General features: G+C 38.3%; 1 protein-coding gene and 1 pseudogene across 1 annotated transcript; both read right to left on the reverse strand.

Moving 5' to 3' along the window:
* Positions 1-4,645: 4,645 nt before the first annotated feature.
* On the reverse strand, positions 4,646-12,054 carry FAS4 (RNA helicase family protein). Its single transcript, XM_090004893.1, has 8 exons — positions 12,011-12,054; positions 11,781-11,841; positions 11,298-11,699; positions 10,858-11,055; positions 10,480-10,710; positions 7,553-7,666; positions 6,216-7,430; positions 4,646-6,133 (listed from the first exon to the last, which is right to left on the reverse strand). The coding sequence occupies exons 1-8, from the start codon at positions 12,043-12,045 to the stop codon at positions 4,646-4,648; spliced, it is 3,744 nt and encodes a 1,247-aa protein (XP_089861019.1). The 5' UTR covers positions 12,046-12,054.
* A 94-nt stretch (positions 12,055-12,148) lies between these two features.
* Positions 12,149-22,157, reverse strand: LOC149839564 (uncharacterized; annotated as a pseudogene).
* Between the last annotated feature and the right edge of the window lie 250 nt (positions 22,158-22,407).

The raw sequence follows: 22,407 nt of genomic DNA on the forward strand, positions 1-22,407 counted from the left end.
CATACTATGAAACTTTGGGAGAGGGTGATTGAGTCTAGGTTTTATGCCTGGAAGATCAACTATGGAAGCTATACATCTTCTTAGACAACTTATTGAAAGATATAGTGAGAGGAACAAAGATTTGCATATGGTTTTTATTGATTTATAAAAGGCATACGATAGAGTACCTAAGGACGTTCTTTGGTGGACAATGATGAAGAAAGGTGTTTCTCTCAAGTACATTAGTATAATTAAAGATATGTATGAAGGAGTAGTAACCAATGTCCGCACTTGTGGAGGGGTGACAATCAATTTTCCGATAACGGTTGGGTTACATCAAGGATCTGCTTTAAGCCCTTTCCTATTTGCGATAGTGATGGATGAGCTTACGAGATCAATTCAAGAAAATGTACCGTGGTGTATGTTGTTTGCTGATGATATTGTTTTGATTGATGAGTCTAGAGCTGGGGTTAATGCTAAGTTAGAATTATGGAGACAAACATTGAAAGCTAGAGGTTTTAAGTTGAGTAAGAGTAAGACGGAATATATGGAATGTCGGTTTAGTAAGCAACGAAGTAGTGATGGGAGTGTAGTGAAGCTCGGTGAGCAAGAAATACCGGTGAATGATTATTTCAAATATTTGGGATCCATCATTCAAAAGTATGGAGAAATTGATGGGGATGTAAATCATAGGATAAAGGTTGGGTGGATGAAATGGAAAAGTGCTACTGGAGTGTTGTGCGATCGTAGAATGCCATTGCGGTTGAAGGGAAAGTTTTATAGGACGACTATTAGACCCGCTTTACTATATGGTTCGGAATGTTGGGCTGCCAAGAGACATCATATTCAAAAAATGAGTGTAGCTGAGATGCGGATGCTTAGATGGATGTGTGGAAATACAATAAAAGATAAGATTCGGAACGAGGAGATACGTAAGAAGGTAGGTGTTGCACCCATTGAAAATAAGATGCGAGATAATCGTTTACGGTGGTTTGGACATATTCGGCGAAGGCCTAATGATGCTCCAGTTAGAAGGTTGGAGAAATGGGAAAATATATTAGTTAAAAGAGGTCGGGGTAGGCCTAGGAAGACTTGGATGGAGATGATAGGAAAAGATATGAATGCTTTGAACCTCACCGAGGACATGGCATTGGATAGAAATGATTGGAGGAAAAGGATTCATGTGGAAGACCCCAAATGAATTTCTTTTTTGGTTCATATCGCTGACCCCAATGGTTTTGGGATGAAGGCGTAGTTGTTGTTGTTGTTGTTGTATTTAATTTGAATTTCACATTATACATATAATTTAACCCCCATCAATATGGATCCGCAAGTTGGATCCAAGTGGATCCAACTGTGGATCCTCGAGTTCGCTATATATATATATATATATATATGTATATTTCTATTTTATTACTAACATTAAAATTATTTGAATATAACGCAATTATTTACGCATAAATACCCCTTTATGGGTCCTGGATCTACAATTTGGATCTAGGCCCAATTTGCAAATTTTAAAAATATTTTGTAACAAAAAAATTCGGGTTTTACACAACTTGAACAAGAACAAACACGAGCTGAAAGAAAAGCAAGGAGAGCCCAAGAATCAAATTTTGAGAAAGGCTACAACTAATGGGGTTAGTCTCTAGCATTTGACTGGGAGAGGAAAGTTTATAGACCTCGGTTGACTCCCCCGGTCCAGATCACATGTTTGAGATTGGACAAGAAAATCAACGATTTAGAAGATATGGTCTGAAACCTCAATGCCAGAATGAAATACATGGATCTAGATCGAAAAGAGTACTCCTTGGAGGACTTCTTGACCGAGGGATGTGATGATGATGATGATACACCCCGCAAATTTATGAAATTCACTGGGAAAGGGGACCCAACGGCTCACATGGCCCTATTCATGGGCAGTGCAACTAAACATCAAAACAACGATAAAACGTTGATCAATTAGTTCCCGACGAGTCTAGAAGGAGAGGCACAGAAATGGTTTTTTTACCCTAAACCTACAACAGGTCAGAGAATTTAAGAAAATCATAAATCTATACATGGATTGTTTGTGCTTCAACTTGGAGGCCATCCCGACCAACAATCAATTGTATGACTTGAAGCAGAAGAGGGATGAAAGTGCTTATGAATTCATAAATAAATTGTGGTCCATGGCCAATCGAATTAAAGAACAGACTCCCATGCATTGGTCATAATAATAGACAACTTCTCCAAACCTTTTAGGAGCCTAATCAGCATGACCCAAGTCCAAAACATATGTTGAACTCATTAGAAAGGCTGTCGCATTTGAGGTAAGCGTCAAAAGTGGAGTGTATGATAGATTCCTAAAGAGCAACAGAGCCAACAACATCTACAGGAAGTCAGACTCGTCTAAGAGTCAAGTCCATATCGTCCGAGCCTCAAGATAAGGTCACTAGAAACAGGGTTGTCAGGGTTAGAAGGCGGGCAACCATAAAGCCACCCCAAAGAAGGCGAACTCGAATGAGAATGGGTACAGTGAAAACCCAAAGTGGATAAGAGAGCAAAGATTCAAAAAGATCAAGCAAGCTCGATCACAGGTCCACGATCTTCTGTTGTAAGAGGGCTTCGTGAAGTTACCCGAGATGTCAGACCAATCAAAGGGAAAATACTCATCCAAATATTGTTGATAACATCGGAAAGTGAGCCATGATACTGAAGAATCTGTTGTCCTCAGGCACATTATGCAAGATAGCATCGAGGGCAGCGAGTTGCTTATTGAAGAGGAACAACAGAGTCAGAGAAACAATGACATGAGTATCTTCAAAGAGCCTTTCCCAAATCATAATACGGAAGAAGGGGTCCAAGCTTGCAAACCGAAAGTGAATTGGTTTTCAGAAAAGGCTATAGAGCAAAGTCCCGCCAACTCAGTAACATGTGTTCCTCGAGCATTCGTGAGCAATGTCAGTACTTATCAGCCATCTACTACTTGTCAGGTCTGTTACCAAGGAGGAATGAGAGTACAAGAAAGAGGAATTACATGAGAGGACAAAAAAACCTCTAAGAAAATCAATAAGATAAACGTGATTCATCTAGACTCACCAGACAACAATCACACCAAGATTCCTCCCCCAGCATCCCAACATAAAAGGTCCATCAAAGAAAAGGATGGCTGCCCTGTATAACTTGTATTGTCGAAACCCGAGTGGCAAGCTAACATGTTGACTACTTGATTACATAAAGAAAATATCATATCATCAAGCTTAGTCACGAGTTCATCATCCAGTTCGGGCTAAGCATCAATCAGAGACATATCCAAGAGGCCCAAGGTCTTCAAACCCAAAGAAAGTATTGATGATTCTCACCTCAAGAGTCAACCCATGTACCGGTATGTGCAAAAATGTAGAAATGGATGAAGAATCGTCTTGCGCATGGGATACCAACCATTCGAGGGACTGAAAAAAAGTCAATAAGGCATAAGAGAGCCTCTTCCAGCAGTACCAAAGGCAGGGACCCAGGGTCTAGGTTACGAAGGACCTCAACAAAAAAGGGAATAAAGGAAAAAACTTTATATGTCCATAAAGATCATTTCAGAAAGGTGTCAACCATCATAAGCTTAGAAGGGAGTCTGGTTATTTCAAAAAACACAGAGTTGACACTTCCTTTGCATCAACTCAACCTAGGATCGCAAATGTAAAAGAACAATTCGAGTAATTCCACTTCTCATTCTTAAAAAGACCGACGTACTCCAAAAAAGGCAACCATGGGTTAGTACAAAGTCACATGAAATAGAGGATAAAGCCATCCAAATTCCAAATCTCTTAGATAAGAAGGGACCCTTAGCAACCAATCATACAAATCCCAAATCAGCTTAACCTCGTTCGATGAGACGCAAATGGTCTTGAAGGCCAGATTTACCTCTGAACACTAGCCCGACCTCGTTCGGTAGGACCCACTGTCGTCTCCATATCCCAATTTTCCTGGACACTGGCCTGCCCTCGTTCGGCGAGACTATAAACAATCTTTAAATCTCAGTTGTCTTTGAACTGGTCCAACCTTGTTCAGCAAGACCCAAAACAATCTTGACAATCTAATTAACCTTGAGTCCAATAGTCCAATATCATGAAATTGCTTAACAGTTAATTGACTATAATACTTCGATCACCAGAAAAGAAAAGCCTTACTGCAAAAAGAAGTGTTTGATGATTGTGCAAATTTATAGTGAGTTAAAATATTACGTTCAACCTCTTTGTTTTCGTCATTTGAAGCATCACCAACTATAATCAGCAAAACCTTGATGAAAAATAGATACAATGAACACTAAATAGGACTAATTCTAATTAAAAATACGGAACAGAATTCTACAGCAAGCGTTCATGATTAGTCTTTTTTCGTCCACAAGGACATTTTATGTGAACATATATTCGCACTAGGTGGTTAAGCCAGCTTCACATGGGAGGCACTTTAAATCAACCAAGAACTACAAAATCTAGTTGATTCCATAGGGAACAAAATTTTGATTACTTATCCCATTGGTGCTTCAGCATGGGAAAATTCAGACTTCACAATTTACATGGAAGTCAAGAAAGCATCATTAAAGGTGACAACAAAAGGGATTAACCTCTATTGAATTTCTTGGTCCTCTGAACCGCTTGCAGCACAGAATGACCAAATTCTATTTTCCTTTCTATGTTCTTTTTGGAAATAGCTGATCTGCCTCTTGCATAACTTCATGATGCATATGATCCCAAACTAATTCAAACAAACTAAGGAATTTCTCCTGGAACCAATCCATGATCTCAGAATGCAGAAAGTTGTAATCCCCTTTCCAAATTTCTCTAAGCATAGCACGACTATCAATGGACCGCGATCCCTTCTTTAATTTATTGAGAAGATTCCCGATCCTCCACTGCCCTGCAGCTTCTGGAATCAAAATGCTAGATGGAACAGCAGACAAGCACTTCTGCACTGATTTCAAACATGGAAGCACTTTCCCTTCAAGCAAGGCACAAGCAAACACAGAAATTTGAAGCTTCTCATTCTTGCATGGGCAACTGTGTAGTGGAAGTTGCCAAAGATTTGGACCAAAGGTCGTGGTCACCCAACACATTACTTGGTCACTTACAGGTTCATAGTAAGGTTTGGGGTCTAAAAGTGGCTCAGAAAAACTGCATAGGGATTTTGCATGCCTAACAAGCCACTCAGATTTCACGCTCGTTATCCCATGCATATATGGTCGAGATGTGTTAACCAGTTCATTGTATACCACAAATTCAGAAGCAAATCTAGCAACAGATGATGCACGGTGAAGGCATACGGTTTCGCTCAACATACAAGCTTGATATCTAACAGAACTTGGCTTTTTCTTTCCATCTGGTACTTCAGAAACTTTTCTAATACGTCGAGCAACTCTATCTGCCCAACCTGCACATATAGCTTGCCCCAATAGCTCTTCTTCATTCAGCGAAAGAGGCCTACCAACAGAAGACCTCCAGGCACACTCCACATCATCAACGTTCCCATTTGTCCATGAAAACTCCTCTAGAAAACTATTCATACCTTGAAATATCAGCCTGAGGAGTTGTTTTCTCAACTTGGACATCTCATCCATTGTCTTGAAGTGCAACAGATAATTTGTGCAGAATCCTGATGGGCTTTCAGCAAGCTCAAAATGTAGCAATGCATGAGCTACGGTCAAAGCATCACTGCTGGGATTACAGAATTTCTCACGAACAGCCTTCGCAAGAACTTTATGTTTTTTCCGCCTGAGTTTGGTCTGTTTATCTGGAACTTTATTATCAACTGTTTCCTTAAAGGGTATCTCATAAGAATTATTTCCCATGTTTTTGTTTTTGTTATCTTGATCCACATCCTCTTTAATATCACTTTCAGAATCAAATTGAAAAATAAAAGGATTGACAGAACTCAAGGTTGCGGCTGCAGCAACAGCATACCCCAAAACTATATTTGCTCTCATGGGTCTGCCCAGCCTCAGTTGTTGTATAACAGTCAACAGCATGCGAGAATGACGAGGGCTTATTGGGTAATGTGCCATGGCTTTCCCAATGGGTGTGAGTCTACCACAATGGTCAATAGCTTCAAGAACCTTTAAACAAAGCTCTGCTTCTACCAATGCAGCACTCTCAGGAGGTGTGGGAAAGGGGAAATTATTCACCTGCAGCAAATTAGAAGTTATCATCATTTATAAATTCAGATGGGAGAAAACTAAAAAGACAAAGCACTGGATCATGACTGACCTTATCAATACCCATGAATTTCATGATCAGTAAGATACCTTCCACTGGCGTTTTTAGTATTTCGGGATTTGAGAATTCAGGAAATATGTTACTGAAAACCGCGGAAGAATAGAGTCCATAACAATAGCCCGGACCAGTTCTCCCAGCTCGTCCTGCACGCTGAGCAGCTGATGCTTTGCTTATCCATTGAATTTCATAATTTGCCATGCCATTAACACAATTATAGTTTTTCACTTTCTCTCTTCCAGAATCCACTACATATTTTATTCCAGGAATGGTTAATGAGGTCTCGGCAACATTTGTAGCAACCACCACAAGTCGCTCGCCTTCAGGCACATCTCCAAATACATGAAGTTGTGCAGCAGCAGGTAGCATAGCATAAAGGGGTAGGACATACATGGGACCAATGTTTGAAGACCCTGCTCTATAATGAGAAACGGCAAGACCCTCTATAGTTGTTGTGTGAGATGATCTAAGGTTCTCCTTAGGATTGGAAACCTGTAAATTACCAGCCAAGGCTTCAAAAGCTGCTTTTAGTGATGATATGCTCTCAGGGTCTCTAAGAACATCTTGTGAAGTATATGTTTGTACTTCATTTGTAAGATCCTCAGAAGAACCATCATCATCGTCAGTGTAATGCATGTCCTCACTTTCTACTTCAGATGAATCAGAGTGCAACCCTGGATCATCAAGCTCTTCTTCCTCGTAAATGTGCAACCCATACATCTGATGGTCTTCTGGCCGATCACGAATTTCAAATGCTTCATGTATACCCTTGGATTCATCATCATGCACAGGATTTTCTACTACCAAGAAATTAGCATTTGCATCACATGTTTTACGCTCAGTGCCTTTTTTCTTCAACAAGGAATACTTTCTTAGCTTTCTACACAAGTACTCCACCTCCCTCTGTCCAGTCAGGAATACAAGAATGCCACCAGGTGGCAGTTTTCTGTGTATCTGCAAAACCTTCCTATAAGCTTGGCCTATATAGTCCACCAAATCTGTCTTCTTTGAAAAATGAACAGTTACAGGGAATTGCCTTGTTGGGACTTCTATAACTGGTGGAGACACATGAAACAACTTCCTATTGGAAATAAAATCTTCCACCTTCATAGTAGCACTCATGAGAATAAGTTTCAAAGGATGTATCATAATCTCAGGTTTAATTTGGACTCCAGAGAGAATCTTCGCGTGCTGATCTTCATATAAATTCTGAAAATGCAAGGGAACATTAAAATAGGAAAAAAACAAAAGGAAGAAAGAAATGCATGGATAAATAGCAAAAAAAGGAGATAGTAACAACCAAGAGAAAGGCAAGGTCAGAAGAACCACACCTGGCGCAATTGTATCACCCTGGATATCATTCCAATCAGTATGTCTGTATTCAAACTCCTCTCATGAGCTTCATCAAGAAGAATGATGGAGTAACGCTTCAAAAGAAAATCACTCTGCAAAATTACAAATTTGCACATCCAACATCTCAGTTCAGCAATGCAAATTAATGTCAGATATTAACGGTATAGCAAAATTCAAGAATGGGATGCATCGTATTATTATTCATTCTTGGTGCTTACTTCCAACCTATGTCACCTGGGTCCAGATATGGATGCGGGAATGGTGGTAGGACAAGGCAATTTCAAAAAATGAGAGTACAAGTACACAACTATATATATATATATATATGGAGAGAGAGAGAGAGAGAGAAAAGTCGTTTTTTAGCTTCATTGAAAACAAAAACGTGTTTTTTAAAGATCGTTTTTTAGCTTCGTACACCAGGTTTGAATTTGTCCAAACCTGGTCAACAAAACCAACTTGGTTTAACCAAGTTATAAAAGGAGAATGGTGTACTCTCTCTCTCTCTCTCTCTCTCTCTCTCTCTCTCTCTCTCTCTCTCTCTCTCTCTCTCTCTCTCTCTCTCTCTCAGCGAGACGCAAAAGAAGAGGACGTACTCTCTTTCTCTTTGTTTGTTGCAGCGAGAAGAAGAGAGAGAGTGAGATAGAGAGGGGTAAATCGAGAGAGCAAGCAAGAGAAAGGGAGACAAAGAGGAAGAAGTTGATATCCAGAGAGGGGGGAAGAGCGAGACAGAGAGAGAGTCGAGGGTTTCGGGGGCGGGCGATTTTGTTTTTTGTTTTTCTCCTGAGGATTGGGTTTTCATTAGACCCAGTCTGGTGCAGTGCGGAACCCAACCCACAGCAAAGCCACACTGTGCCCACTACCCGTACCCATGTCGACACGGGTAAGGGCAGTTGAACCTACGTGTCATGGTTACAGCTTCCAACAAAAAAATTGTCGAGTCCAGAATATAATTCTTGAAGAGAACAACGCCATAGACATCATAGAACAACATGACAATAAAGCTAAGTAATAGAAGCCATTAGTTACACCTTTTCCCATTAGAGAGACCAAGTTATTTATAATCATGGAACTAAGATGCTCACCAATAAAGTGGTTATGAGAGGCTACTCAAAGGGAAGTATAAAAAGCTAACATAAATCATTGAACAAGTAGTTTTCAACTGCCTTAATTCATGTTCTTTTCTTATGAATATAAGATAAGACCGCTGGAATTAGGCAATCATAGTTTTATATACTGAAAGAAAATCTGAAAGTCTTCTCCCGCTGAGATCAAGATCAGAAAGTATCATCAGAATTGGTATAATTCCTCTTCTCTTCAAAGAAACCAAGCAGACTGACAAATAAATTGCCAAGTACAATGTCTGATATTATTGTGCATGTGCATGAGCAAGTGCAAGCGCACGCATGTGTACACACATATAAGCATGCTCAAGTACCACCACACACAATTGCACGTCCCCAATGCATACATCACACATACAATCCATGTAGCCAAAATATCTGACTAGGTCGCCTAGTCGGTCGAGGCATAAGTAAAACGCCTAGGCTTTGCAATTCCTAGGTAGGTACTTTAAAAGATACCAATTTTGCCGATTAGGCACCGACTAAGGCGCCTAGTCGGCAACTAAACTCCCTCCTAGGCATTAGGGCAGTTTAGTTATTCATTATTGTTATATATATATTATTATTTTTTGTATATATATATATATATGTGCATGTATTTATGTGATTTGTTCTATGAAATCATCAAAAATGCTTAGTTATTATTATATATATATATATGTGTGTGTATGTGTGTGTGTGTGTGCATGTGTGAGTGTGCGTGCGTGCGCGATACTTTGTTTTAATCATGAAAGCATGCAGAGTTAATTTTAATAGATTATGTGTTATTGTGCGTTTGTGAAAGGTCAAAAGCATATCTTGTTGATTGTATTGAATATGCTATGAATAATTGAATATATATATATATATATATATATATATATGTGTGTGTGTGTGTACAATTTTTTCTAAGTATGTTCTGGTTATGTATATTAATATATTTTGTGAAAGCATGTGTAATTTTGTACTTGTGTAATGAAAATATCTTATTAGTAAAAGAATTAAACATATTTTTATGTATATTTTGTGTACTTTTTTATATTTTAAATGGAATACCGACTAGTCCCACCTAGTCGATGACTAACATTACATCGCACTTTATCTGATTTCTTACAGCCACTTTACTGTACTTTTTTCATGTTTTTCATTGTTAACTTGCGGCAAAAGATCTTTTTCTCGGTTCTAATTGTCAGAAACCAATTAACCAAACAATACAATTGTAACTAATATGTTAGAAATCGAATTTCTCTCTTTCTCTGAACTTGACATTCTATTGTACTTTTGTGTTTGAAATTGTAAGTCATTGGTACAAGATTTCATCCAAATTCTTACCCCAGGACAACAGCTGTAACATTTAAGATAAGTAACAATAAACAATCTACCTTATCATCCTCTCACGAATGGGCCACCATTAAATGATGTTACAAGAGTATACCAAAAAATGCATTAAAGCTTCTACAAGTTTGAAAACCTGAAAGTATGCATCTAATAGGACTGCTTAAAAATCAATAGTAACTTGAAAGAAGTGCCACTGAGACAATTGTTCAGGATTTTTCAGCCGTTTGCAATTAAATGACTGGGACTGGGTACTACAATGCAGATCCAAATATCAGAAGTCAAAATATCAACTATATAGTATGTAATGCTTAATGAATGGAAACATCAGGCAAGAAATCAAAAGCATCCTCGGACTAAAAACAAGTTAAAAAGCAGTTGGGTCATGTTAATCTACATGCCTTGAAAAATAAAGGAACAGTAATGTCCATGACACCTCAAGGAATATGTGCCATTAGATACTTGCCTACCTGAACTTCTCGAAGCAAAATCCCATCAGTCATAAACTTGATGGAGTTGCAATTACCCACCCGCTTGTCATGTCTAACTTGAAAACCAACTTCTTTACCCAACTTAAGGCCTAACTCATAGGCAACACGCTTAGCCGTGGCAAGAACTGCAACACGGCGAGGTTGAGTAACACCAATTATCCCTCCCATTGCAGGGCATGCCTTTGAACCAAAACCAGCTTCATATAGGAACTGCAAAGCATAAAATGCAGCAAAAGAAACTTATATATGTGCATTATTTAACTGGAAAGAGAAGCTAAAAAGAAATATGCCAACAGAAATAAAAATTCTAACCATGAAATGGACAAAAACAACAAAAGGGACCAGTGTAAAGCATACCTGAGGCACTTGTGTAGTTTTACCACATCCAGTCTCTCCACAAATAATCACAACAGAATGCCCATTGATAGCTTCCATTATTTCTTGCTCCATCATGACTATTGGAAGATCGACCCTCTTTTCTTCAACATCTGCAGGTCTCACAACATGCACATTGAAGAACTTCTGACCTTGATGATGACCAGTGGTGGTTACATTCTGAAAACATGGCTTAAAAATATTAACACAAAATTCTGAAGCAGGAAAATAGACACATACTATAATGAATTGCATATAAATGCAACCCACACATCAACAAAGGGGTTTTCTATAAGAAAGTCAAAAACAACTCTTTTCTCAGAGATTCAGAAGAAAACATGGGCAGTCACCCTCTCTGCAAATAAAGTGTGAAGAAAAATCTTGAAGTAGACAAAATTTGCTATATGCAGTGCAAACCATACATGTGGTTCGATGCTCTCTTTCCCATTTAAACCACTCGAAAAACCTTTACTTCGGTTACTTGTACAGGCATCAAGCCCTTCGCCAGATGAACACTGAGATAATAAGGGAGAACTTGACAACACAGTTTCCTTATCAGAAGCCGGCATCTTATGTTCTTCCAGTAGGAGTGAGGTTTTCAACTGAACATTCTCTAGCTTTGATGATTCTGGAGAACAAGACTTTTCTTTATCTTGATGCAGATGGCTTCCAGTGCTGACGCTGCCATTCCTGTTTGAAGGTGGCTCCATATAGGAAAGATCTGAAATAGTTCTCTTCTTGAGAAGAGGCACATCTTGTGGCACTTCCAGCCCAGCTCTAGAAAGTTGCATGGCTCTTCTGAGTTTTTCCTTCATAGTCTCTACCTGTGATTTTGAGAATATCTTTCAGTTATGTTGCGCTATACAGAAGCACCTAATAACAAAGAAGCAACCTCGCATAAACACCTGTGCAATATTTCCTGAAGAATACAACAAACTATATGCATCATCCTGAATTCGGTGCTTTCTGAAAATACAAAAGGAGATAATGTTAAGAGATTGCCTGTATCTTCTAAATTCTATCCAAACAAAAAAGCAAGCCGATTCTCAGGGACAATGAAATTGTGGCGGTGGTGTTGGTGGAAAGAAACATATAATATTGAAGTAGTAAGAACTCAATGGAAAATGAAACACACTGTAAGGTCTGGTAGCTTTCAGACAGCCGTGCCATTTTTTCTTTCTCCTCCTGCACAAGTAAGAAGAAATTTGCTTAAAAAAAACTTCTAAGGATAATGAAGAAAATTCTCAACGTTGTGAAAATAAAGTATTTCATGCCTGCAACTGCTTTAATTTCCTCTTTTGTGATTTGCTTAACTTTGGCTCCCCTTGCTTCTGATTTTCCTTCAGAGATGTAAGACATCAGAAACTAGGAGCTATCAACAACACAATGTATATATATATATATCAAGTACCTGATTTGCCCATTTATGCTTTTCCTTTTTCTTTCCGGGCAAGACAAGTGCATTGCAACCATCACGGTTTTCAAAACTGTCAAACATAAGTGCAACAACTACATCAAATCAAAGCATATTAGATCATTGATCAGTAAAAGTTACTACTTTAGAGCCATGAAGCACGCAAAAATAGAAGGTCACGCAAAACATAATATAACCAGATTGCTTGAGGGAAGTTAATAGCTAGAAAAAGAGTTCAAAGCTTCACAATTTTCAAAGTGTTGGCAAATTGCAGAACGTAATGAAAAGTAATTAGGTATGACCAACTCTTAAACTCAAATCGACAAGACATAAAAAAGAAAGAAGATAATAAGGGGCAACGTTCACCATTCATCAAGACAAACTTTCGTTGACTCTACTAAGTCCACTGGTTCATCCATTTCAAGATGTTGCTCTGCAAAATACATATCTGCAATCAACAAGAGAACCAAGAGAAGACTAACAGAGACAACAAGTGCACTAACTAACCAGCCAATAAGAAAATTCATGAAAGAATGGTTTGATAAGTTAAATAACCAGTTTCATGCTTATGATGACACTCTTCGCATATGAAATCAATGAACTATCTAAACTAAATCAAAATTTTCTCAACATGAGTCTCGACATAAGATGAAAAGAGAGTGGTCATACGCACCAATAACTACGACACGCTAATTATATTTATCAAATACACTGTCATAAGGGCGGCTTCGGCCTAAAAAACTTTTGGAACAATTCTAAACACAAGAACTATTCTAGTGGTTTCAATAATGTGTCTATGTTTTCTCTTGGTTTGTCCATTTTATTGAGGAGTGTCTGGACACAATTTTTGGTAAACAATCCTATTTAGGTCAAGATAATTTTTCAATTCTTTTGACACAAATTCTCCCCAGTTATCAGTTCTAAAGATTTGAGTATTAACTTTAAATTGATTCTTAATATAACAATGAAATTTTTTAAAATACACAAATACTTTCGGTTTTTGTTTTATAAAAAATATCCAAGAATGACTACTACTATAGTCATCTACAAACACAACATAATAGGATACCCTTCCTTTTGATACAATTGAAGTCGGTCACCATACATCCGAATGTATTAACTCAAATGGGTTCTTAGTTATAAAATGTCTTGGTCCAAAGGGCAAATACTTCATTTTGCCAAGAATGCAATCTTCACACACAAAATCTCTTTGTTTATAATTTGAAAAAAATGAAAACAAGTGCAATTTGGTCATGCTATGATATCCTAGTCTTTTGTGCTAAATTTCTATATTTTTCTTTTCCACGAAATTACAAAACGGTTGTTTTGGTAACTCAAATCTGTACACAACATAAAGATCTCTTCTATGGCCTCGCCCAATCGGCATATGCTTAGGTACGCACCAGCAACGCACAAATATATAAACAATACAACATAATTCTAGCATTTCTATAATATGTCTGTGCTACGAACTAAGTGTATGTGCAAACTAACTTTTACATTTCTATCATACATTATGAATTACATTTTAAAATTTTAGTTTAGAAATCCTACTTTTCCAATGCAACGCAAAATAAAACGAAGCTCAGAGTCCTAAAAGTCTAGTGCAAGTGTTGCACGACACGATCTACTCATCCCTTTCACAAGGAGAGAGTGCTACAACTTCACACACAATGACCAACTTATCTAAATATGATCTCGCAAATGAGCGATAAAAATCAAAACGAAATTCAATAACCCAATTTGTGAAAGCCCTGAAGGGGCACACTAACAAGTCCAAAACAGATTGGATAGCCGTGTAGTGCAGCTACTCGAGCTGCACGCAGACCAATGCATCGCACCAAGTGATGGCACAAACACCAAGGTACCCGATGTATGTATGTATATATATATATACTAAAATCAAATCACAAAACTCGGAAAAAGAATCAGAAAGAAATAAGGTACCCGTGCTGTTATGCACATCAGTCCTGCACGATTCTACACAGTAAAACATGAAGATAATCCGCTTCTCATAAGAAGAAAAATCAGCAAACGAATCATGCATTCATGAATTTAGGCATCAATAGTGCAAATGGTGTAAGAAATAAAAATCTTGATTGGTCAGTCCGGCATAGGGGCACCCCTGATTTGGGAAAGCCCAATCGGATCGTGCAGCACGGACAAACATGGGAACAGAAAGAAGAAAAGCAGAAAAAGAATGCTATTCCAAAAATGGCGAGACCCCCCTCCTTCACGGCTGGGGGGTCATACCCAGCGAAACAGGAGCCTGGCCACCTACGGTGGTTCGGATCAGCGAAAATAGGGGAAATCGAACCCCAACAAAGATGCGCAGATGGGGAAATTGAACCCCAACAACAAGAATCGCCTATCAACGATATGCATTGCTGAACAGAGGAGGAAAAGGATAACACAAAGCAAAAATTAGTAAAGAGGGAAGCGGCTCACGCAAATTTTTCGGCGTCGGCGGTGGAGGCGCAGGAAAAACTAGTTGGCAGGGGCGACAAACGGCCTCAGCAAGGTCCACAATAGCACCCCGCAGGTAGCGGCCTGCAGTGGATAAGCTCCGGCGATATGGCAGCAACGGGGGCTGGTTGGCCTCCGATCGGCGCCTGAACAGGGAAGAGAACAAAAAGGGAAGGGAAGGAAAGGGGGAAACAGGAAGAGGAGGGGAAGAGAATGCGAGACAGGGGGTGTCCGCAGGCGCTGCTACGACGATCTGCAGACGGGCGAAGGGCTCTCCGCTAAAAGGTTGATCAGGCGGAGGAGGTGGGGCTTTATAGCGACAGCCCTCGGCTCTGGCCAGCTGAGGAGAACCGCGGCAGTGGAGGGCCTCTGATCGGCTCTCGAGCGAAGAAGAGACACGGGGGAAAGAAGAAGAAAAAGGAGAGAGGGAGAGGGCGTCGGCCCTGCCAACGAGCCATCTAAGCACTCCCACACTTATGACCTGTAGCCTAACCTGATGCGAGGGAGGGGCTCAAACTGAAGCTTGTTGGTTACTCCATGAAAATTTAGGATGGTTTCGCCAACCCGGGTTATATGTAGATGAAAATAGGTCATTCATGGGTTTGGCGAACCTCTGAGTAGCCTAAACTTGTTCATAAACAAATCCATAATACTAAGTTGTCGAAAGCACTCAGTGACATAATATACCAGGCTCGCACACAAAGCACACACCTGATGTGATTGGGATGGGCTCACAAGAAGTTGATTCAACTTCTAAGAAAGTATATCCACTTTGTTTTGCAGCTCGGTAGTCAAATCAATCTCTAAAACACCACCCCGCTTTGTCCTGATGGGTGTAGCTCTCTCAACACGAAAGATAGAGGCATGATGTAAGGAATTTTCTGCCATAATAACAAACAATCTCCATGCCACTTCTTCGCTTTTCAACATGAATGTCCCTCCACATGAAGAATCGATCATCTGATGATTCTTGTCAAACAACTCATTGTAAAAACTCTGCACAAGTTGTCATTTTGGCAACTGGTGATAGAGACATTTTTTATGGAGATCCTATATTTTTTCTCAGGTCTCATGAATTTGCTCATCATTTAATTCAGAAAAAACTAGTAATGGCTCACCGGAATTGATTGGTTTTGCCTATGAAAAAAGTAGTTATTTAGAAACTCATTTTGTATTTGATTCCATAACCCTATTTCTATAGTATCTAAGGACCTTAACCAATACTTGTCCTTGTCCTTCAATAAGAATGAAAAAACAATCAATTTTAAAGCATTGTCTCCAAGTTTTGAATATTCACTCTCAAGCATATTTTGAGGAACTCATCTAAGTGCCTGTAGGGATCCTCGCAACTAAGGCCATAAAATGATGGATGCATTTGTATCACGTTGGCCTTAATCTCGTAATATAACGCCCCTACATTAGGTCTCTTAATATAGAACGCCTGGGTGTACTTCGTGGGTAGGAAGTACTCCCTTAATGGGCACATAGGAGCAACAACCCCCATTATATATATATATATATATATATATATATATATATATATATATATATATATGTTATATATATGTGTGTGTGTGTGTGTGTATGTGTGTGAAATCTCCAATAAAGTTATAAGCTCAAAGCAAGCAGAAAATGAGATCAGATCCAATGAAGTCTTAAGTACGAAGGGCCAAACCGAGGTTGAAGATGGCCTACTCTTGCAAGAGTTTGACACTATCTCATCATGTGATCCATTAACATCACTGCGGAGAAATAGGAAGACCCAATATCATCATTTTTCTATAACTCAAAGAGGTTGAAGACTGTTAGAACCCTAGCATCCTAACAAGTAAAGAGAAAAAAGTGACCGCCAAAAAAGATATATGAAAAAGGGTTTAGCATCGTTTCCAGGAGATGCGGCTTCCTAACACCCAAAAAAGCAAAAGACTCGCAAGATTTATTCTTTTTAATCTCAAATGTTTTCATCAAAATCTCAACAAAAAGAATTAAATTAAATAATAATTAAAAAAGTTTACAAGGAAATATAAATACAAAATAAAAAATAATAAAGAACATATGTTTTATTCACGATATATAGCTGATGAAAACATAAATATCACATTTAAAACACGACATTTATGTTTTTGACAAAAAAACTCTTAAAATTTACATGTTTTACATCGTACCTTTGCGATATGATGAAAATGAGAAGTGAAGCTCGAAAAAACAAGACGTCCCACCCAAATCACAACACATTTGTCGTGTAAGCAAAATGTTGAATACATGGTGCACGACATGCAACACCACGTGAATCCCAATAACAAGGTCAATTGAGCATTCTCTTACAGTGGGAGAGTGCTAGAGTGTTGCACACTCAACGATAAATTCATTGGAATATGTTTTCATATACGAGCGACAAAAACTATGTTACAAATCAGTAACTTGATTCGCGATAGACCACAGAACATTATACTAAAAGTCCAAAACAAGGTTGGACAGTTGTGTGGGGCATCTCCATATGTTTGTTGTCCAAAGCGTAGCCACATTGTTTGCACGATGATTGAGGCACTCGATTCCAAGGGGACTATCAAATTCTATTGGAAACTCAATTCGAAAATAAATTTTTGAAGAAGAAAGTGTATAAACGTAAGAGATCATGCTAACAGGGGTGTCATAGCACTCAGGCACAATTCTCAATGTTGGGAATCAAACACTCAACAAAAAATGGCAATAAAAACATTAAAGCAATAAATAAAAATAAATACAATGAATGACGTACCTCCCAATGTAGGAAAACACACATCAAAAAATCAAATAAAACCTAACTAAGCCAAATGACTAGCAAGAAAAAATAGAAGGAAAGGGGATGGGGGTAGATAGAACTCACCCAATCACGTCAATGTCAACATATGAGGCACGAAAATGGTTGGGACTCGATTTTTCACGCTCTAATGGCTAAGAACTTTGATAAACCACCATTTTAGGGCAATCATCTAGAGTAAAAGCACCCAAAATCTGAAGGAAAAAAAAGAAGAAAGATATGGGATAGGTAAGGGTTACATAAACAGACCCACGATCAGGGGAAAAGGTGAGAAGTCTATGTGTTTTTGACAATCCACTTGCACCAGGAAAGATGGAATGTTTACCACCTACCTACCGACCATGATATGCCTCTACCTCATTAGGACACGGGCGTGGTCCTCACCCAACCCAACTTGAAGATGAGCCTCTGAAGGCAGCGTGCAAGGAAGTTCTCAACCGTGAGGGACATAATCGAGCTTGTTATGTCTCTCGTCCAGGAGCCCATTTTGGTTCATCTTGCGCAGGAGGGTATTGCCCTCGAAGATCTACCGCTTGTTCTTCTCATTTAAGGTAAGGAGCTCCTTGACGACATTCCAAATGTGGCTAAGGGCATATTGAACCCTCCATAGCCCCCTCTAGCACCGGAGCTCATACTCTCTGATGAGCTTCAATTCGGCATCGAGACGCTCCTTCTCATAGGGGCATCGGGGCTCCCTGAATGGGGAAGACAAGAGAGCGAGGAATCAACTAAGTAAAAAAAAAGGAGAGAGAAAGTGTGTTGAGTACCCTAGTAGGGCCCACAATGTTTCCCAGTGGCGCAAATCCAAATGGGTCTTATTTGGATCCGATTTGGATGCAAATGACGAGAAAAAACTATTCTAATAGATATATATAACTAAACTAGATAATGTCATATTTATTCAGGTAATGTCTTAAACTATATATATATATATATATATATAACTAAATATAAGTTTTATTTGCTAAAAAAAACTTTAAAATTTCACATTTAGATCGATCCATTTGGATCTAACCAACATGAACTTCGGGTCCACCCTAAAAATGCTAAATTATTTTTCTAAATTTTTTTCTTTAAACTACTAACATAAATTCACTATACTAACTCTAACTAATTCACAGTTTTGAAACTTTTTCAAAATAATAATTTATTTGATTAAAATATTTCTTGTAAATTATTTAATAACCAAAACACTCTTTTGAAAATCTTTTTCGAAAAGCATCAAAATGCATCTAGTTAAGTTCAAAATGCCCTGAAAACAGTTAGATGAGTTATAACTCATTAAAATAAATGTTTTTATAAAAAACAATGTATTTTAAAAATAATTTGTTTTTTTTTTTAATATCACATTTATCCCTTGTTAGCCCAAAAAGAGTAATTGAGCATGTAAAACACTAATAAATGTAATTTAAAAGATAGAAACATATTTATAACTCGAAGATAAAGTTGAATTCTTTATCTATTAACAATCCTTAAAACTTAAAGGTTTTACGGGATATTTGATCGACTCGAACCCGATTAGTCGGCTTTGGTATAAAACATTGAATCCGATTAAGAAACTGGTTTGGATTCATTTTAGTACAATCAAATTTAGATTCAAGGTCAAATTTTTTACCGAGTTTCAAGCGGTTTCTGAAGAACTCAACATAGTATATAGATTTTTAATAAAAATAAAAGTTGGCAATGAAATTTTAATAACCAACATCACAAATCAATCAATTGATTAACAACTTTAGTATCAACAACTAGCCATCTAAGCACTCCCACACTTATGACCTGTAGCCTAACCTGATGCGAGGGAGGGGCTCAAACTGAAGCTTGTTGGTTCCTCCATGAAAATTTAGGATGGTTTCGCCAACCCGGGTTATATGTAGATGAAAATAGGTCATTCATGGGTTTGGCGAACCTCTGAGTAGCCTAAACTTGTTCATAAACAAATCCATAATACTAAGTTGTCGAAAGCACTCAGTGACATAATATACCAGGCTCGCACACAAAGCACACACCTGATGTGATTGGGATGGGCTCACAAGAAGTTGATTCAACTTCTAAGAAAGCATATCCACTTTGTTTTGCAGCTCGGTAGTCAAATCAATCTCTAAAACACCACCCCGCTTTGTCCTGATGGGTGTAGCTCTCTCAACACGAAAGATAGAGGCATGATGTAAGGAATTTTCTGCCATAATAACAAACAATCTCCATGCCACTTCTTCGCTTTTCAACATGAATGTCCCTCCACATGAAGAATCGATCATCTGATGATTCTTGTCAAACAACTCATTGTAAAAACTCTGCACAAGTTGTCATTTTGGCAACTGGTGATAGAGACATTTTTTATGGAGATCCTATATTTTTTCTCAGGTCTCATGAATTTGCTCATCATTTAATTCAGAAAAAACTAGTAATGGCTCACCGGAATTGATTGGTTTTGCCTATGAAAAAAGTAGTTATTTAGAAACTCATTTTGTATTTGATTCCATAACCCTATTTCTATAATATCTAAGGACCTTAACCAATACTTGTCCTTGTCCTTCAATAAGAATGAAAAAACAATCAATTTCAAAGCATTGTCTCCAAGTTTTGAATATTCACTCTCAAGCATATTTTGAGGAACTCATCTAAGTGCCTGTAGGGATCCTCGCAACTAAGGCCATAAAATGATGGATGCATTTGTATCACGTTGGCCTTAATCTCGTAATATAACGCCCCTACATTAGGTCTCTTAATATAGAACGCCTGGGTGTACTTCGTGGGTAGGAAGTACTCCCTTAATGGGCACATAGGAGCAACAACCCCCATTATATATATATATATATATATATATATATATATATATATATATATATATATATATATATATATATATGTGTGTGTGTGTGTGTGTGTGTGTGTGTGTGTGTATGTGTGTGAAATCTCCAATAAAGTTATAAGCTCAAAGCAAGCAGAAAATGAGATCAGATCCAATGAAGTCTTAAGTACGAAGGGCCAAACCGAGGTTGAAGATGGCCTACTCTTGCAAGAGTTTGACACTATCTCATCATGTGATCCATTAACATCACTGCAGAGAAATAGGAAGACCCAATATCATCATTTTTCTATAACTCAAAGAGGTTGAAGACTGTTAGAACCCTAGCATCCTAACAAGTAAAGAGAAAAAAGTGACCGCCAAAAAAGATATATGAAAAAGGGTTTAGCATCGTTTCCAGGAGATGCGGCTTCCTAACACCCAAAAAAGCAAAAGACTCGCAAGATTTATTCTTTTTAATCTCAAATGTTTTCATCAAAATCTCAACAAAAAGAATTAAATTAAATAATAATTAAAAAAGTTTACAAGGAAATATAAATACAAAATAAAAAATAATAAAGAACATATGTTTTATTCACGATATATAGCTGATGAAAACATAAATATCACATTTAAAACACGACATTTATGTTTTTGACAAAAAAACTCTTAAAATTTACATGTTTTACATCGTACCTTTGCGATATGATGAAAATGAGAAGTGAAGCTCGAAAAAACAAGACGTCCCACCCAAATCACAACACATTTGTCGTGTAAGCAAAATGTTGAATACATGGTGCACGACATGCAACACCACGTGAATCCCAATAACAAGGTCAATTGAGCATTCTCTTACAGTGGGAGAGTGCTAGAGTGTTGCACACTCAACGATAAATTCATTGGAATATGTTTTCATATACGAGCGACAAAAACTATGATACAAATCAGTAACTTGATTCGCGATAGACCACAGAACATTATACTAAAAGTCCAAAACAAGGTTGGACAGTTGTGTGGGGCATCTCCATATGTTTGTTGTCCAAAGCGTAGCCACATTGTTTGCACGATGATTGAGGCACTCGATTCCAAGGGGACTATCAAATTCTATTGGAAACTCAATTCGAAAATAAATTTTTGAAGAAGAAAGTGTATAAACGTAAGAGATCATGCTAACAGGGGTGTCATAGCACTCAGGCACAATTCTCAATGTTGGGAATCAAACACTCAACAAAAAATGGCAATAAAAACATTAAAGCAATAAATAAAAATAAATACAATGAATGACGTACCTCCCAATGTAGGAAAACACACATCAAAAAATCAAATAAAACCTAACTAAGCCAAATGACTAGCAAGAAAAAATAGAAGGAAAGGGGATGGGGGTAGATAGAACTCACCCAATCACGTCAATGTCAACATATGAGGCACGAAAATGGTTGGGACTCGATTTTTCACGCTCTAATGGCTAAGAACTTTGATAAACCACCATTTTAGGGCAATCATCTAGAGTAAAAGCACCCAAAATCTGAAGGAAAAAAAAGAAGAAAGATATGGGATAGGTAAGGGTTACATAAACAGGCCCACGATCAGGGGAAAAGGTGAGAAGTCTATGTGTTTTTGACAATCCACTTGCACCAGGAAAGATGGAATGTTTACCACCTACCTACCGACCATGATATGCCTCTACCTCATTAGGACACGGGCGTGGTCCTCACCCAACCCAACTTGAAGATGAGCCTCTGAAGGCAGCGTGCAAGGAAGTTCTCAACCGTGAGGGACATAATCGAGCTTGTTATGTCTCTCGTCCAGGAGCCCATTTTGGTTCATCTTGCGCAGGAGGGTATTGCCCTCGAAGATCCACCGCTTGTTCTTCTCATTTAAGGTAAGGAGCTCCTTGACGACATTCCAAATGTGGCTAAGGGCATATTGAACCCTCCATAGCCCCCTCTAGCACCGGAGCTCATACTCTCTGATGAGCTTCAATTCGGCATCGAGACGCTCCTTCTCATAGGGGCATCGGGGCTCCCTGAATGGGGAAGACAAGAGAGCGAGGAATCAACTAAGTAA

Source organism: Nuphar pumila, chromosome 4 (assembly GCF_984573655.1).
Source record: "Nuphar pumila chromosome 4, dmNupPumi1.hap1.1, whole genome shotgun sequence".
NCBI lineage: Eukaryota > Viridiplantae > Streptophyta > Magnoliopsida > Nymphaeales > Nymphaeaceae > Nuphar > Nuphar pumila.

Coding starts and splice junctions, on each gene's coding strand:
- FAS4 (XM_090004893.1), bottom strand. CDS start 12,045: ATGGCACGGCTGTCTGAAAGCTACCAGACCTTACA. Junction 11,842..12,010: donor GAAAGCTACCAGACCTTACA/GTGTGTTTCATT, acceptor TTGTATTTTCAG/AAAGCACCGAATTCAGGATG. Junction 11,700..11,780: donor CTTCAGGAAATATTGCACAG/GTGTTTATGCGA, acceptor TCAAAATCACAG/GTAGAGACTATGAAGGAAAA.